Source organism: Coregonus clupeaformis, chromosome 26 (genome assembly GCF_020615455.1).
Source record: "Coregonus clupeaformis isolate EN_2021a chromosome 26, ASM2061545v1, whole genome shotgun sequence".
NCBI classification, from domain to species: domain Eukaryota; kingdom Metazoa; phylum Chordata; class Actinopteri; order Salmoniformes; family Salmonidae; genus Coregonus; species Coregonus clupeaformis.
The window spans coordinates 1,718,158-1,737,806 of NC_059217.1; the positions used below are offsets into that span (position 1 = coordinate 1,718,158).

The 19,649-nt window shown below is 45.3% G+C and overlaps 1 protein-coding gene across 9 annotated transcripts in view; it reads right to left on the reverse strand.

Moving 5' to 3' along the window:
- LOC121540500 (receptor-type tyrosine-protein phosphatase F) overlaps positions 1 to 19,649 on the reverse strand; it is a 422,639-nt gene that overhangs the window by 55,719 nt on the left and 347,271 nt on the right. For all 9 annotated transcript variants that reach the window (XM_041849427.2, XM_041849426.2, XM_041849428.2 and 6 more), the window contains 6 exons: positions 18,010 to 18,127; positions 15,570 to 16,011; positions 15,269 to 15,408; positions 13,968 to 14,065; positions 3,622 to 3,878; positions 780 to 861 (listed from right to left, as the gene is read on the reverse strand). In XM_041849427.2, the coding sequence (XP_041705361.1) occupies positions 780 to 861; positions 3,622 to 3,878; positions 13,968 to 14,065; positions 15,269 to 15,408; positions 15,570 to 16,011; positions 18,010 to 18,127 (1,137 nt within the window). The remainder of the gene's footprint in view (positions 1 to 779; positions 862 to 3,621; positions 3,879 to 13,967; positions 14,066 to 15,268; positions 15,409 to 15,569; positions 16,012 to 18,009; positions 18,128 to 19,649) is intronic.

Here is a 19,649-nt window from a genome sequence, read left to right on the forward strand (position 1 = left end):
GTCAAGGTAGCAAACAGTATTCAAAGAGAATGTCTGAGGTATTCTACAGTTCTACTGATTCCTATAAAGTCAACATGACATTTTTATGTAAACCATCGCTATAACCTTGTTACTCTTCTCCGCTCTTCAATACAACTTTAACCAACCCACACAGTTTCTCTAGTCTATAAAACTGCAGCAACGGCAATTATTTAGAAAAAAAAAGGCTTTGACAATGACAAAGCAGATCTTGCTGTCTCAAAGATGCTTTGGATGCAGGCATATTTATTTAACACACTCTATGGTTTTTGGATATTCAAGAGGCTGCACTTTTTCTGCAGACGACAGTAGATTAAGAGAAAGCAAACTCACGAGAAAGCATAAGAAGGTATTGAAGCCCAAATGGTCCACATTAATAAAACAAAGCAAAAAAATGCTAAGAGCAGCTTTTTAGGAGTGTTTTAAGTGCCTCAAACACTCAGGAGAAGCAAAACTTGAAATTAAAAATAAAAAGCGTATTTGTTTAAATGGAAATCACCATCTTGCACCGCAAAGACAGACTGTTAAGGGCAAAAAGGGCATTTCACATGTGTAGTGAAAGCTGAGAATTCTGTAATCAACGATTCACAGCATGATCTGTCGATATTGTCTTGTTCTTTTTTTTGGCAGAGACAAAGGATATGAGATGTTTTAAAGATGCTTTATATTTAATGGGCTTGGAAGAAAGTGCTTTTTTTGGTCTGTGCCCAGAGGAGGTGCTGTTGACGCACGCAAGCATACACATGCACTCACTCACTCACCTCATCCAAGTCCATATCTTCAGGGTTCTCCCACCTGCGTAGTGTGGCTGGTGTGACAGGAACCACCACTATGTAGTAATATCTGTAGAGAGAGACAAGCAGGTTGAGTACGACCAGGGTGTGTGTGTGTGCGTGTGCGTGTGGTCCTTTTGGGTTCCAAAATTTGACAAGTGGGTACATTTCAACCGGTTCCCAAAAGGAAAAATGCTATTTTAGGCTTAGGGGTTAGGTTTAGGGTTAGGGTTAAAAATTAGGGTTAGGGATAGAATTAGGGTTAGGGGTTAGGATTAGGAGTTAGAGGTTAAGGTTAAGGTTAGGGCTTGGTTAAGGTTAGGTTTAGGGTTAGGGTTTGGGAAAATAGCATTTTGAATGAGAATAAATGTTTTGGTGTGTGTGTGTGTGATGGACTGAGTGAGTGAGTGAGTGAGTGAGTGAGTGAGAATGAGTGTGTGTGCATGGGTGCATGGGTGCATACATGTGTGTGTAACAAGGTGTCCCTTTGGGTAAGCCTGAGCATATCTCAGATATCTGTATTGTCATAACATGCAGGCTCTGCTAAGGCCTCAATCCATCCTCCACAGCCAGAAGTACTCAAACATAGATATGTAGTCTCTCATACCAGATAATGAATCCTCTGATAGGCAAACACATGTATGCTTTGCAAACACATGCCCCCCTCTGATGAGTCAACATCTTTGCCCTGTTAAACCCATGTAGTTAACTTCTGTCACCAGAGGAATAGTGGGATAAGTTTGGCTTTGGCTCTGATGTTTACTCTTGCTCTTGTGTGTGTGTGTGTGTGTGTGTGTGTGTGTGTGTGCATGAGTGTATGTGTATGTGTGTGTATGTGTATGTCTGCCTTTGTGTGAGCGTGTGTCTGGCTCTAATCCAGAGTGTGATGAAAAGGTCTAGCCAGGGCATTAAGATACTGATTGTATTGCTAAATTAGTTTTCTTTTTTTAACACTCCTGCTGGCGCTGCTTATTACGGCTTAGATGTTCCCAGTTTCTTTTTAGAAACAAACACTTGAGTCCAAGTAATTCGCAAGTCTGTCTGCCCGAGTAGTAGGGGTAAAAAAAAGTACCTTGTCTGAAATTGCAGGTTCTGCATTGTGCCCCAGATGTTCTATTAGTTATCATTTGAAGCCAACTCTAGAAGAAATTGCTTTATGCTGTATTGGGAAAGGAGCATAGAGCTACAGTAAATATGTGTCTTACTAGCACAGATTTTTTAGATAGATGCAATTTTTAAAGGTTTTTACTAGTAATGATTGTAGGACAGCAGGCTGGCTTGGGACAAAGCCAGACTTATCCCTAATAGTGTTCTCTCTCTACTGCTCTAACACTGAAACTAAATGTGAAAATAACAAGGCAGTTATGAACTGCTCACATTAAAAAATATTACAGTTTACTATAGAATACTACAGTACTTCCTATAGAATTAAATAGTCAAATGTAGCATACTGTAGAATACAAATATTACACACTGTAGTATTCCTCGATCATGTGTAGTACTTACTATAGAATGTTGTAGTATCCTGTAGAATACTACAGTGAATAGTACAGTATTATTCACAACAACAAAAAAACACTATTAAATACTACAGTAAAGTCGACAAAAACACTACACTTTAACTATAGTAAATACTACAGTATTTAATTTGCATATACCCTGACCATTCCCCTCGCCCATATCGCAATTTGTGCCACCCATAAGTGAAAAACCTAAATGCCAAGTATAGACCATACAGTATATTGTGTTCCCTACAGGTTATAGAAAAGAGCATAAACTTTGAACTCTCTGTTCAGACTGACCGGTTATGGAAAACATGCTTTTTTAGTATTTCTCCAGTAGGTTTCTCGAAGAAGAAACACTATAGTAAATACTGCAGTAATATAGTCAAAAAAACTATAGTAAATACTACAGTAAATACTACAGTAAATACTACAGTAAAGTCAGCAAAAACACCACAGTAAATACTACAGTAAAGTCAGCAAAAACACTAGTATTTATGCCGTAGTGTAGTATACTATAGTATTTTTTCATGTTGGTGTGTAGAAGAGTGGGACGTATATAAAGGCACTGGAGTTGTTCTCCAACCAGGCGGCCCTGGAGGACACAGCTTGTGTGTGTGTGTGTGTGTGTGTGTATGCGTGCGTGCGTGCGTCCAGATCCTCATCCTCCAAGTATCCTTCATCCTCCTTGTGCTCGTCTGAGGCTATCGATTTAGCATTAGCATGGAAAGCCATGTTGTTTTCTGTGTGTCTGGTGAGGAAGGCCTTCTGGACCTAAAGTCCAGCCAGCTCAGCCTCTTTAGCCTCTGTTGTGCATCATCCTCTCTCTGTCCAAATCCTCTCCTAGCTCCTTTAGGTGCTGGGTGTTACTTTTAACAGTATAGCTCTGGGAAATATGGCCTCCAGCCAGATAGATGAATAGATGAAGTTACACAACTTCCACCCAGACAACATACAGTAGCAACACTTCACAAATCATTTTCTATCCCCTGCTGTTCTTAAGGAGATAGTTGTGATACAACTATAGTAAGCACAGGATGCGGTGGATAATACTAGTAGTGGCACCAATAAATATTACTAATAGGTATAGGGATTGAGAAAGCCATCTTGTATACAGTGGGCTCAGATAGCGGTCCACGACTAAGGAACAATCGCCCCCAGGTCCCCAGTTAGACGAATAGTGACATAGCAGGAGTAACACATTTATAACCATGCCACAATGCAGAAACACCAGCATTGAACAGGAAGGAAGGTGGTTATAGCCCTAGTATTGCAGTGAGAGTGATGGTGATAGTGACAGTAACAGCCACAGTGTTTATGGTACAGACCTGACAGGGGCGGTGGTGGGGACTTTGGGCAGGGTGATGGTGAGCTTGCCCCCCTCCTCTGGGTCGTGTTGGTATTGGATGGGTTTGGTCTTGAGCAGGTCCGGGGCGGTCCTGATGGAGACCTGCTGCTGTAGACCCCCAGCACTGTTCCCTCTAGACATCAACACAAAGCTGTAGTCTGTGTCTGGCTGCAGCCTCGTGATCAGCTTCCTCTTCAGGTTCCCCTGCACCTCCACACTCTGCTGGTTGTACAGGATCTAGATAGACACACAGAGAGGAGTGCTTAGCGCCACACACACACACAGACACAAAGACACAGAGACACGCGGGCACGCACACACACACACTCTACTGGTAATACAGGACCGGACCAACAATTATTTGCACACAGACAACATCGTGGTCATACAATGAAGTCTCTATCATATTCATTGGCAATTACAAACCTTTATTGAATGGATATAGAGAGTGAAGTACAATTATAATATTCCACAAAATATTGAACACAAGCTGGGTTATTTTGACCCAGCCAGTTGGCTTGTATGAATAACCCAACAAGTTGGGTTGTCAGGATTACCCAAACATAGATTAATTTAACCATCAATTGGGATTTTTTTTACTCTCATGCTGGGTTGACCTAGCAGCTGGGTCTTTTTTAACGTAATCCTTAGGTTATTTTTCAGGAGGCGTGGCTTATTATGAGCAGGGCTTTCAACTAGATCGTATTGGCACCAGTGAGAGTAAATGTAATTCCTGTTCATCATGTTAAGTTTACATACTTCATATTTTTGGATGAGATACCCTTAAGATGTCAAAAACTCTCTGTTGCTTACTGGGCATCACTAAAAGGACATGCCTCCACTCACAAGGGGAAGTCCATCCTGGAGGATTGCTAGGAATACTCAACCCCCATAAAGGTATTTGGATGTAAGATCAAAAAATGGGCCCATGACTTAGGGGTGAAGGAGACCTATGTGGGACCAACATAGGTCTCCTTGGGGGTGACTCAGGATTCAACACAAAGCCATAACAGTTCATTTTCTTTGGGTCCCGGCTCACGTGGGGTATGGATGGGCATGGGTAATCGTGTACACAAGTACTTGAACAGACGTCAAAACTTAATCTTTAACCAGAGATAAAAAAAAATTCTAATACTGTAAAACTATTTGTTTGTTGTCTTGAAGACAATGTTCATTTGCTTTGACTCTAGTGTTCCATTTGTACATGCCACAGGAGGTTGGTGGCAACTTAATTGGGGAGGACGGCTTGTGTTAATAGCTGGAGCTGAATCAATGGAATGGTATCAAATACATCAAACAAATGGTTTGAAGCCATTCCATTCGCTCTCTTCCAGACATTATTATGAGCCATCCTCCCCTCTGCAGCATCCACTGGTACATGTGCATTTGCGAGACACAACAAAAAATAAACCAAGCCAAGCATCACACAGTTCTGCTCCCTAAATTCCCTTTCCCCTCAATGTCTCACTCACTCAATTGCATTCCAACCGCTCCCTCTACACATGCGTGCTGTGTGAGCCAACAGAAAATAATTAATTTATGGTTAGGGTTAGGCATAAGGTTAACGGTGTGGTTAATGTTAGGGTTAAGGGTTAGGTTTCAAATTATATTTTAAGAATCGAAACTGTAGAAAAAGGCAGGGTTTATGACTTTGTACAGTTGAAGTCAGAAGTTTACATACACTTAGGTTGGAGTCATTAAAACTCGTTTTTCAACCACTACACACATTTCTTGTTAACAAACTATAGTTTTGGCAAGTCGGTTAGGACATCCACTTTGTGCATGACACAAGTAATTTTTCCAACAATTGTTTACAGAAAGATTATTTCACTTATAATTCACTGTATCACAATTCCAGTGGGTCAGAAGTTTACATACACTAAATTGACTGTGCCTTTAAACAGCTTGGAAAATTCCAGAATATGATGTCATGGCTTTAGAAGCTTCTGATAGGCTAATTGACATCATTTGAGTCAATTGGAGGTGTACCTGTGGATGTATTTCAAGGCCTACCTTCAAACTCAGTGCCTCTTTGCTTGACATCATGGGGAAATCAAAAGAAATCAGCCAAGACCTCAGAAAAAAAAAATGTAGACCTCCACAAGTCTGATTCATCCTTGGGAGCAATTTCCAAATGCCTGAAGGTACCACTTTCATCTGTACAAACAATAGTATGCAAGTATAAACACCATGGGAACACGCAGCTGTCATACTGCTCAGGAAGGAGATGCGTTCTGTCTCCTAGAGATTAACGTACTTTGGTGTGAAAAGTGCAAATCAATCCTAGAACAACAGCAAAGGACCTTGTGAAGATGCTGGAGGAAACTGGTACAAAAGTGTCTATATCCACAGTAAAACGAGTCCTATATTGACATAACCTGAAAGGCCGCTCAGCAAGGAAGAAGCCACTGCTCCAAAACCGCCATAAAAAAGCCAGACTACGGTTTGCAACTGCACATGGGGACAAAGATCGTACTTTTTGGAGAAATGTTCTCTGGACTGATGAAACAAAAATAGAGCTGTTTGGCCATAATGACCATCGTTATGTTTGGAGGAAAAAGTGGAATGCTTGCAAGCCGAAGAACACCATCCCAACCATGAAGCACGGGGGTGGCAGCATCATGCTGTGGGGGTGCTTTGCTGCAGGAGGGACTGGTGCACTTCACAAAATAAATGGCATCATGAGGAAGGGAAATTATGTGGATATATTGAAGCAACATCTCAAGACATCAGTTAGGAAGTTGTCACGATCGTCAGGGAGAGACCAATGCGCAGCGTGTTGAACGAACATAGTGAACTTTATTATCTTTAGTGATAATCGACACAATAAACAAAACAAGAAACGACTCGTGAAGTCCACGGTAACAATGACCGAACACGGAACAAGAACCCACAAACACAAAGGGAAAATAGACAGTATAAATATGGCTCCCAATCAGAGACAACCAACGACAGCTGACACTCGTTGCCTCTGATTGGGAGTCACTCTAGCCAACATAGAAATAAACACAACAGAATTACCAACATAGAATTAAACACATAGAATGAACACACCCTGGCTCAACATATAGAGTCCCAGAGCCAGGGTGTGACAGTACCCCCCCCTAAAGGCGCGGACTGCGACCGCGACTCAACTTGAACAAAACAGGGGAGGGCTGGGCGGGCATACCTCCTCGGCGGCGGTTCTGGCTCCGGCCTTGACCACCACCCTCCAATAAACCCCCCATAGCGCCCCTGGTCCAGTCTGGCCCCGCCGGCTGGAGCTGAACTGGACTTAGCAGGAGCGGTTAGCTTCAGCTCCATAGTGGAGCAGTTGACCGGTACCTTCCCAGGCACCGGTGACCCAGGCACGGGTTGTGCTTGACTGATGACGCGCACCACTGGCTTGGTGCGTGGAGGAGGAACGGGCCTTACCAGGCTGACGACGCGCACCCCTGGCTTGGTGCGTGGAGGAGGAACGGGCCTTACCAGGCTGACGACTCGCACCCCTGGCTTAGTGCGTGGAGGAGGGACGGGCCTTACCAGGCTGACGACTCGCACCCCTGGCTTAGTGCGTGGAGGAGGAACGGGCCTTACCAGGCTGACGACTCGCACCCCTGGCTTGGTGCGAGTAGCAGGAACAGGCCGGGCCGGGCTGGCGACGCTCACCGTAGACTTGGTGCGAGTGGCAGGAACAGGCCGGGCCGGGCTGGCGACGCGCACCGTAGACTTGGTGCGAGTGGCAGGAACAGGCCGGGCCGGGCTGGCGACGCGCACCGTAGACTTGGTGCGAGTGGCAGGAACAGGCCGGGCAGGGCTGGCGACGCGCACCGTAGACTTGGTGCGAGTGGCAGGAACAGGCCGGGCCGGGCTGGCGACGCGCACCGTAGACTTGGTGCGAGTGGCAGGAACAGGCCGGGCCGGGCTGGCGACGCGCACCGTAGACTTGGTGCGAGTGGCAGGAACAGGCCGGGCCGGGCTGGCGACGCGCACCGTAGACTTGGTGCGAGTGGCAGGAACAGGCCGGGCAGGGCTGGCGACGCGCACCGTAGACTTGGTGCGAGTGGCAGGAACAGGCCGGGCCGGGCTGGCGACGCGCACCGTAGACTTGGTGCGAGTGGCAGGAACAGGCCGGGCCGGGCTGGCGACGCGCACCGTAGACTTGGTGCGAGTGGCAGGAACAGGCCGGGCCGGGCTGGCGACGCACACCGTAGGCTTGGTGCGTGGAGCAGGGACAGGCCGGACTGGGCTGGCGACGCACACCGTAGGCTTGGTGCGTAGAGCAGGGACAGGCCGGACTGGGCTGGCGACGCACCCCGTAGGCTCGGTGCGTAGAGCAGGGACAGGCCGGGCTGGGCTGGCAACACACACCGTAGGCTTGGTGCGTAGAGCAGGGACAGGCCGGGCTGGGCTGGCGACGCACACCGTAGCCTTGGTGCGTGGAGCAGGGACAGGCCGGGCTGGGCTGGCGACGCACCCCGTAGGCTCGGTGCGTAGAGCAGGGACAGGCCGGGCTGGGCTGGCGACGCACACCGTAGGCTTGGTGCGTGGAGCAGGGACAGGCCGGGCTGGGCTGTCGACGCACACCGTAGGCTTGGTGCGTGGAGCAGGGACAGGCCGGGCTGGGCTGTCGACGCACACCGTAGGCTTGGTGCGTGGAGCAGGGACAGGCCGAACCGGGCTGTGGAGACGGATAGGAGACCTGGAGTGAAGAGCGGCCACAACCCGTCCTGGCTGAATGCCTACCCTCACACACTCTGTGTGAGGCATCCGCACAGGACGTACAGGGCGGTGTATCCGTAACCTGGTGGCCTTCTGAATCCGCCCCTTTTCTGCCTCCGTCAGCCCCGTCGTCCATGCCGTGTGCCCCCCCCTAAAAATTTTCTGGGGTTGCCTCTCGCCTGTCCGACGTAGACCCGTTTGGCGCCGCTGCTCCTCTCTCCGTCGCCTCTCCACTGTCTCACTCCATGGCCGGCGATCGATCCCGGCCAGGATTTCCTCCCAAGTCCAGGACCCTTTACCGTCCATTATCTCCTCCCATGTCCAGGCTGCCTGCTCCTCTCTACGGCGCGCCTCCACCGTCTCTTCTCCCGGCGCTTCCTCCCATGTCCAGCCCAAGAGCTGCCCCTGGACACGCTGCTTGGTCATTGCATGGTGGGTTCTTCTGTCAAGATCGTCGTAATGAACAGACCAATGCGCAGCGTGTTGAACGAACATAGTGAACTTTATTATCTTTAGTGATAATCGACACAATAAACAAAACAAGAAACGACTCGTGAAGTCCACGGTAACAATGACCGAACACGGAACAAGAACCCACAAACACAAAGGGAAAATAGACAGTATAAATATGGCTCCCAATTAGAGACAACCAACGACAGCTGACACTCGTTGCCTCTGATTGGGAGTCACTCTAGCCAACATAGAAATAAACACAACAGAATTACCAACATAGAATTAAACACATAGAATGAACACACCCTGGCTCAACATATAGAGTCCCAGAGCCAGGGTGTGACAAAAGTTATAGCTTGGTCGCAAATGGGTCTTCCAAATGGACAATGACCCCAAGCATACTTCCAAAGTTGTGGCAAAATGGCTTAAGGACAACAAAGTCAAGGTATTGGAGTGGCCATCACAAAGCCCTAACCTCAATCCTATAGAAAATGTGTGGGCAGAACTGAAAAAGCGTATGTGAGCAAGGAGGCCTACAAACCTGACTCAGTTACACCAGATCTGTCAGGAGGAATGGGCCAAAATTCTCCCAATTTATTGTGGGAAGCTTGTGGAAGGCTACCTGAAACGTTTGATCCAAGTTAAACAATTTAAAGGCAGTGCTACCAAATACTAATTGAGTGTATGTAAACTTCTGACCCACTGGAAATGTGATGAAATAAATAAAAGCTAAAATAAATCACTCTCTACTATTATTCTGACATTTCACATTCTTAAATTAAAGTGGTGATCCTAACTGACCTAAGACAGGGAATTTTTACTAGGATTAAATGTCAGGAATTGTGAAAAACTGAGTTTAAATGTATTTGGCTAAGGTGTATGTAAACTTCAGACTTCAACTGTAGCTGTAGTAACTAACGTTAGTGACAACACTACTTTGCGAACTGGCTATCACCTCCCTAAACATAGTCAGGTTCCACACGGAAAATAAGCAAAAACATTCGTTTGATAAAGACAAAGAGCATATTTTCATCAGAATAACTAAGCCTTACTCACCAAATAGATGTCCTGGCCTTAATTCATCCCCATGCAGTGTTCAATGTAGAATTGTTAATCATTTGAGAAAATTCCATGGCACAGGCATAATAAACTATATCGAAAAGGCAGATTTTGGTTTGGAACCCTGAAAAATGTGCCTTTCAACTTGCCAAATTGAGCCTTGTTTCAAATGATCACTCTTTAAGAATAACTGTTCCAGACGTGAGATGCGAATCACCTCATACTGTTCTGTTATATTTTATTCTATTATATTACATCATGTTTTTACTATAAAATAGGTGTCTTGACTGTGATAAGTGCTCAGGAAATAAGTGCATCTTGACTGCTAAATTAACAAAACAAGGCTATGCCATTCCACAGCCATAGGCTTCTATAAGCAAGTGCCATACTGCTGAGGTTACTCCCTGTTTGAAGATTGTGTTCCACGATATAATATAACCAGTTGATATTACAGTTTCAATTCAATATATACAGTGGGGAGAACAAGCATTTGATACACTGCCGATTTTGCAGGTTTTCCTACTTACAAAGCATGTAGAGGTCTGTAATTTTATCATAGGTACACTTCAACTGTGAGAGACGGAATCTAAAACAAAAATCCAGAAAATCACATTGTATGATTTTTAAGTAATTCATTTGCATTTTATTGCATGACATAAGTATTTGATACATCAGAAAAGCAGAACTTAATATTTGGTACAGAAACCTTTGTTTGCAATTACAGAGATCATACGTTTCCTGTAGGTCTTTACCAGGTTTGCACACACTGCAGCAGGGATTTTGGCCCACTCCTCCATACAGACATTCTCCAGATCCTTCAGGTTTCGGGGCTGTCGCTGGGCAATACGGACTTTCAGCTCCCTCCAAAGATGTTCTATTGGGTTCAGGTCTGGAGACTGGCTAGGCCACTCCAGGACCTTGAGATGCTTCTTACGGAGCCACTCCTTAGTTGCCCTAGCTGTGTGTTTCGGGTCGTTGTCATGATGGAAGACCCAGCCACGACCCATCTTCAATGCTCTTACTGAGGGAAGGAGGTTGTTGGCCAAGATCTCGTGATACATGGCCCCATCCATCCTGCCCTCAATACGGTGCAGTTGTCCTGTCCCCTTTGCAGAAAAGCATCCCCAAAGAATGATGTTTCCACCTCCATGCTTCACGGTTGGGATGGTGTTCTTGGGGTTGTACTCATCCTTCTTCTTCCTCCAAACACGGCGAGTGGAGTTTAGACCAAAAAGCTCTATTTTTGTCTCATCAGACCACATGACCTTCTCCCATTCCTCCTCTGGATCATCCAGATGGTCATTGGCAAACTTCAGACAGGCCTGCTTGAGCAGGGGGACCTTGCGTGCGCTGCAGGATTTTAATCTATGACGGCGTAGTGTGTTAGTAATGGTTTTCTTTGAGACTGTGGTCCCAGCTCTCTTCAGGTCATTGACCAGGTCCTGCCGTGTAGTTCTGGGCTGATCCCTCACCTTCCTCATGATCATTGATGCCCCACGAGGTGAGATCTTGCATGGAGCCCCAGACCGAGGGTGATTGACCGTCATCTTGAACTTCTTCCATTTTCTAATAATTGCGCCAACAGTTGTTGCCGTCTCACCAAGCTGCTTACCTATTGTCCTGTAGCCCATCCCAGCCTTGTGCAGGTCTACAATTGTATCCCTGATGTCCTTACACAGCTCTCTGGTATTGGCCATTGTGGAGAGGTTGGAGTCTGTTTGATTGAGTGTGTGGACAGGTGTCTTTTATACAGGTAACGAGTTCAAACAGGTGCAGTTAATACAGGTAATGAGTGGAGAACAGGAGGGCTTCTTAAAGAAAAACTAACAGGTCTGTGAGAGCCGGAATTCTTACTGGTTGGTAGGTGATCAAATACTTATGTCATGCAATAAAATGCAAATTAATTACTTAGAAATCATACAACGTGATTTTCTGGATTTTTGTTGAAGTGTACCTATGATAAAAATTACAGACCTCTACATGCTTTGTAAGTAGGAAAACCTGCAAAATCGGCAGTGTATCAAATACTTGTTCTCCCCACTGTATATATAGTTGTTTTTTTATCGACTATATATGAGGCAATTTAGCAATTAGGATTCGTTATCTGTAATGATTATGATATATTTGGCGTTGTTGCTCACTGTTGGCATATAGATAAATGTGAACATATTATTTTCCAGTGCTGCCCTTTTTTTTATTTGAGCACTCCAGTACAAAAAAAAATTAATCATGCCAGTACTCAAAGAGTCAAAAAAGGTCAAATATACATCCCTAATGTGGGGGTGCCTGGGAAAGAGATGGCAGCGGCCAAAGGAGCACTACATCACAACATCGACATCATAGTTCCAATGTCAAAATCTGAAATTAAGTCACTGATCAAAATCTAAATCACAGACAAATGGCAAAAGGAATGGCCAGAAGGGGAAAAAGGAAGGCATTTATACTCCACCAACTGGTTTCAATTCTCAAATAACCACAAAGAACTATCCTATCTCTCCATAAGATAGGAAAACACAACACAGGTTCATGTCCTCACTGTCCAGCAGCAGAAACTACAGATCACATCCTCCTTCACTGTAAAACCTACGAACATCAAAGGCAAACTCTCAGAAGAACGATCACATCCCTGTAAATAAGCTTCACCCTCCCCAAATTTCTCAAAACCCATCCAGAACAAACTGTAATTAACTCAGCAATAATGTCCCTCCTCCATTCATATAAACTAGAGTGCATAATCCAAAACACCTCCATAGTCTCCATCTCACTCCAGCCTGGTAGGTGGCGGTAGTGATGTTACAATGATGTTACGTTTGATACCGGAGCTCCGCGGCATATGCCGAAATCACGAAGCACTTTACTTCGAATCAGTGTGCCGATGCTTTTAATACTTTATCAGAAGCACGTGATGAATGACGTCCAAAGCTTCGTTTTGTCTAACATTTTTAAAAACATTTTAGTCATTTAGCAGACACTCTAATCCAGAGCGATTTACAGTTAGTGAGTGGATACATTTTCATACTGGTCCCCCGATGGAATCAAACCCATAACCCTGGCGTTGCAAACGCCATGCTCTACCAACTGAGCTACACGAGCTACACGGGACATGATTGGTTTGGTATTGGTTTCGGTAGAAGGCAAAAAGGCTACCCTGCGCACATGCTACGGCGTGTATGACGTCATCTATAATAATTTGTCTGTTCTAAATTATTTTGACCAGCAGGTGCCACTACTGTACACTGTGTTGATCAAAGCCTAATGAACCTATTTTCGACACAATTAGCTGGAAACGCTCAATGTTTCAGGATGATTAGTTTCCCTATCACTAGGTGGGGGTAATGCATCTAATATTGGTTGGCACACCACCATAAAACCCCAACAAAGAAGAAAACATTCAAATGGTCCTTTTTTATTTTTTTTACACATTCTTAATATTTTGATTTGTTACCTATTATAATAACCTTACTGTATCCCAACAATGGATTTACAAAGGCTTTAAGGAAACTCACACTTCTGTAAGTATCATTGCAACTACAAACATTTGAATGCTTCACCTTAACACGTGATAACTATTTAACAGAATAGTTATCATGACATTTACTCTCATGGGTGGCAAAAAATCAAAAATATATAAAAGCCACGCCCCTACATAACTACGCCTCCAGTCTTCTGCTCTGACCCACTGGGTCATATCTCAATAACCCAGCAGGTTTTAAGAAAACAACCTGAGTAAGTGACCCAACACCTGCCACCAAGCAGTTGGGTCAACCAAACAACCCAGCATTTTTTAAAAGTGCACTATGATTATATTCTCCCTTCTTCCTTGTTTTGTTTTCTATATGAACCTCAGGACAGTTATGGACCACGTGTGATGGAATATAAAGCATAACCAATTATTTCAAGCTTGGCAATATCCTTCCTCATTCCCATGATATTTCAATACATATTTCAATCCTAGCCCCTCCATTGTGTTGTGTGAGCCTCCTTTCCATTGTCCACTGACAAAAGTGGCGTCACTCACGCACAATGCAATTCCCTCAATCTGTGCAGGCAAAAGGCACGCTATAAGGATGGAGCTATAAGGCACGCTATAAGGATGGAGGTGTCTTTACTTACTTTGAAAGGCACTTGAGACTTGTATGTTTCTGGCACTTCCCAAGTCAGCAGGACCGATGTCTTCATCACGGCTTTCACACCAAAGTTTTTGGTGAACTCTGGGGGAGTTGGGGGGGAGAAAGAGGGTGAGGCGGGGGAGAGAGGGGTGAGACAGAGGGTGAGGTGGGGGAGACAGAGGGTGAGGTGGGGGGAGACAGAGGGTGACAGAAGGTGAGTTGGGGGAGAGAGGGGAGAGACAGAGGGTGAGGTGGGGGAGAGAGGGGTGAGACAGAGGGTGAGGTGGGGGAGAGATGGGTGAGACAGAGGGTGGGGTGGGGTGGGGGAGAGATGGGTGAGACAGAGGGTGAGTTGGGGGAGAGAGTGGCGAGACAGAGGTGAGGTGGGGGAGGCAGAGGACACACACAGAGGGTCAATTATAAAAGAACACTGTCATCTGTACTTGCTGTAACATGACAGAGCTAGGGGAACCCTAGAGCATCTTGGGAGATCAGTGCTACAGCAAAAATAGTAAGGGACACAGGCTTTAAGATAGAGATAAACAGATTATGAAATAACTCTCTGAAGAGATAAGTAATTTATAAGAGTTCACTAATGTTCAGTGACCCATACTTTTTAATGGTAACATTAAGATATGTTATTGCATTTACACTATAACATAAATATATGCATGATAAAACATCAGGGGAACTACTCACATGAGCTTTCCTCTACATTCATGTGTACTGTAACTGGTGGGGTCTGAAATGGTGGGATCTGAACCCCAGTCTCTGGTAGCTGTCTGCTAGGTCTCTGTGCATTATATTTGACTATGAATAGCTAGTAGCAGGCATATTAGCATATATTTCCACATGAGCCATATGTGCACTAATATGAACATGAAAGGAGTGTTCCATGGTGCTGATGTACTGCTGTACTGGTTACGCTGGACTGGTTCTGCCACTCTAGTCCAGTTGCCACCAGCTTCCACACACACAGCTATGCATCTGTTCCTCTCCCATACCATCTGCTCTGTCTGTGCCAGAGAGACTGTGGATGTATGTCTATGTGTGGGGGGAGGGGTGTGGGGGCTGTGTGTGTATGTTTGCATGCCTGTGTGCTCTTGGGTCTGGTGTCTCTGCATCTGTGTGAGACTATTTATACAGATCAGCAGAGCTCATAAGGCATGGAGGTCGACACGATCATGCTCTCAATGTGTTTGTGTGTGTGTGTGTGTGCGCGTCTGTGCGTGCGTGTGTTTGCGTGCGCACGCTCGCTCGCGTTTGTGTGTACGCCTGCATTGCGTATGTTCACCATGTACTCACCTGGCATGGAGGTAGACATGGTCCTGCTCTGTATACTAGGACTGATGGGTCCTCCTCCCTTGCTGGTGAATGCCCTGATCCTGATATCATAGGTGGTATCAGGCTGCAGCCCCATGATGGTCATCTGGGTCTCTGTCGTGCTGTTGAGGCAGATAAGATAAGAGAAGATAAGATATGTCTGTTTGAGGACAGTGGACTATACAATATGAGATAAAAAACACAGAAAGTCCTCACTTTAAGTGTTTTATCAATGTCTCAGAAGGTGTTTAAAAATATTATTAATATTGGTATTGAATAATACCTGTTGGTGTGGTTCTGCTGGCTGTTGATATCTCTGTACACCACAACATACTGGACAATCTTCCCGTTCCTCTCAGCCAGCGCCGGAGGCTCCCAGGCCAGCTTGGTGGTGGTGGTGGTCAGGCCCACAACGCTCAAGTTCTGGGGGTAGCTACTGGGCATATCGTCCGGCGTGGTGATCTCCTTCGCATACTCCTCCCCGTTGCCCACCCGGTTTTTGGCGCAGAGCTTGAAGACGTAGGTGGCGCCCTTGTGCAGGCCGGTGACGGTGAAGTGGTCTTCTGTCTTCTTGAAGTCTTTTACGGTGAACGACTCCTCCGCCATGCGTTTGTACTGCAGCTGGTAGCCCATGTGCTCTCCCACCATCTCCTTCGGAGGTTGCCACTGGATGAGGGCTGTGTTACCGATGGTGGTGCTGATCATCATAGTGGGCTTGCCTGGGACTAACGGGTAGAGAGAGAAATTAGGATCATTAGGATAATGACATAGAGCACACTTAATAATGACATAAAACACACTTAATAATGACATAGAACACACCTTATGGGCCCTGGTCAAAAGTAGTGCACTATATGGGGAACAGGGTGCCATTTGGGAGGCACACATAGTGAGCAGTCAGAATAAAAGGCCAGTTTCAGGTCAAGTCAGTCAGAGTGAGTACTACTGCACATTCATCATTTACACTGTATATCCTATTCTGTACATACAGTGAATTTGAAAGTATTCAGACCCCTTGACTTATTCCACATTTTGTTACATTACAGCCTTATTCTAATATTGATTAAATTGTTTCCCCCCCCTCATTAATCTACACACAATACCCCATAATGACAAAGCAAAAACAGGTTTTTAGAATATTTAGCTAATTTATAAAAAAAAATGAAATATCACATTTACATACGTTTTCAGACCCTTTACTCAGTACTTTGTTGAAGCACCTTTGGCAGTGATTACAGCCCTGAGTCTTCTTGGGTATGACGCTACGAGCTTGGCACACCTGTATTTGGGGAGTTTGTCCCATCTCTCTCTGCAGATCCTCTCAAGCTCTGACAGGTTCGATGGGTCCGGACTCTGGCTGGGCCACTCAAGGACATTCAGGGACTTGTCCCGAAGCCACTCTTAGATTGTCTTGGCTGTGTGCTTAGGGTCATTGTTCTGTTGGAAGGTGAACCTTTTCCCCATTCTGAGGTCCTGAGCGCTCTGGAGCAGGTTTTCATCAAGGATCTCTCTGTACTTTGCTCCGTTCATCTTTCCCTCGATCCTGACTAGTCTCCCAGTCACTGCCGCTGAAAAACATCCCCACAGCATGATGCTGCCACCACCATGCTTCACCGTAGGGATGGTGCCAGGTTTCCTCCAGATGTGACACTTGGCATTCAGGCCAAAGAGTTAAATCTTGGTTTCATCAGACCAGAGAATCTTGTTTCTTACGGTCTGAGAGTCCCTTTTTTGGAAAACTCCAAGTGGGCTGACATGTGCCTTTTACTGAGGAGTGGCTTCCATCTGGCCATTCTACCATAAAGGCCTGATTGGTAGAATGGAACTCTGGAGCTCTGTCAGAGTGACCATAGGGTTCTTGGTCACCTCCTTGACCAAGGCCCTTGTCACCTGATTGCTCAGTTTGGCCGGGCGGCCAGCTCTAGGAATAGTCTTGGTGGTTCCAAACTTCTTCCATTTAAGAATGATGGAGGCCACTGTGTTCTTGGGGACCTTAAATGCTGCAGAAATGTTTTGGTACCCTTCCCCAGATCTGTGCCTCGACACAATCCTGTCTCGGAGCTCAACGGACAATTCCTTCAACCTCATGGCTTGGTTTTTGCTCTGACATGCACTGTCAACTGTGGGACCTTATATAGACAGGTGTGTGCCTTTCCAAAACATACCCAATCAATTGAATTTACCACAGGTGGACTCCAATCAAGTTGTAGAATCATCTCAAGGATGACCAATGGAAACAGGATGCACCTGAGCTTAATTTTTTGTCTCATAGCGAAGGGACTGAATACTTAAGTAAATACGTTTAAAAATATATATACATTTGCAAAAATGTATAAAAACCTGTTTTCGCTTTGTCATTATGGGGTATTGTGTGTAGATTGATGAGGAAAATAATTAATTTAAGCAATTTTAGAATAAGGCTTTAACGTAACAAAATGTGGAAAAAGGGAAGGGGTCCTAATACATTCCGAATGCACTGTATCAGTTTTATTACTATGCATACTACTTTATTCTACTTACTTGTTATTTTAGATTTGATTTTAGATTATGTTGATATCGATATTTGTACTGCAGTGCCATTTTGGACGAAGACATTCTCTTTCACAATAATCATCTGATCAAGAGGGAGCAATGATTTAGCTGTACACACCTTATCCTGTGTGTGTATGTGTGTGCAGTGTGTGTGTCTCTTTGTGTGTGTTCTTGCGTGTAGCTCTACACACCTGCTCCTGTGGTAGTGACCACCTTGGCCTTGCTGCGTGCCCCGTCCCCCTTGGTGCTGTAGGCTGCCACGGTGACAGAGTAGGTGGTCTCAGGGAGCAGGCCTGTTATGACAGTCTCCTGGGGGAGAGAAAAGCACAAACATCCCAGGTCAGGGTAATGCTATGATGATGCCTAACACAATGGCCCAGCCTTCACCCACTGTACTGTGTTGAGTCCACTCCGGGAGGGTTAGGCACTCAAGCGCACACTCACACACACACACAAACACACCATACGTCAGTTCTTTCTGAAAAATGGTTACAGAGAAGGTAAAGGAACAAACAAAGTTCAAATAGATTGAATGGAAATACAGAACACTTTTGGTAATCCCATGTTACTGTGTGGTGATATAAGAACTAAGATGATACCATGTACATTCAGTGGCCAGTTTATAAGGTACACCACCCCGTTCAAGTAAATGGCTCACTCCTAGAAGTGAGTCACGTGGCTGTGGTTTGCTATATAAAGCAGGCAGACAGGCATTGAGGCATTCAGTTACTGTTCGATTGAACATAAGAATGGGAAAGAAGAGTGACCTAAGCAACTCTGAGCATGCATGGTATGATCGTTGGTGCCAGACACGCCGTTTCCAGTATCTCAGAAATGGCCAGCTTCCTGGGTTTACCAAGAATGGTGCGACAAACAAAAAACATCCCAGTCAGTGGAAGTCCTGTGGGCGAAAACAGCTCGTTGATGAGAGGTCGAAGGAGAATTGTAAGAATCATGCAAGCTAACAGGCGGCCACAAACAGGCAAATAACGGCACAGTACAATGGTGGTGTGCAGAACGGCATCTCCGAATGCAGAACTCGTCTGTCCTTGTCACAGATATGCTATTGCAGCAGACGACCACTCCTATCAGCTAAAAACAAGAAGAAGCGGCTCCAGTGGGCACGCGATCACCAACACTCGAAAATTGAGGAGGGGAAAAACATTGCCTTGTCCGATGAATCCCGGTTACTGTTACGTCATGCTGATGGCAGAGTCAGGGTTTGGCATAAGCAGCATGGGTCCATGGCCCCATCCTGCCTGGTGTCAACGGTACAGACTGGTGGCGGTGGTGTAATGGTGTGCGGAATGCTTTCCTGGCATACGTTAGGTCCCTTGATACAAATTGAGTAACGTTTCAATGCCCTGAAGAAGTCAGACTGTTCTGGAGGCACTGGCCACTGAGTGTATATACTAACTGTGTTCATTGGATTATTGTAAGAGGGGTCAGCTTGGTACTTGTAAACCGCTTGGGAAGAAATCTAAAATAGATCTGTCCTCAAGATGATCTGTCCTCATCGATATCTGCCCTCAAGATCGGCTGTACTCAAAATGCTCCCTTCACTTGTTCTACGTGTTGAAGAGATACATATTCAATATGATTCACTTCAGTTACTATGTGTCTATGTCCCTCAGGTTCAGAAACATTAACGTTAGGTTGTATTTTCTGATGGTTGAATCATTGCAGTATTTTACAACTTACCCCAAACAAGGTTATTGAAAGAAATATATATATTGTCTGTGTGAAGGAAAAAGTACAAAGGTAAAGTACTGTTGTTGGATAGTACTCATCCCTCATGCGGTTACTGTGTCTCAGTACTGTGTCTGAGTCC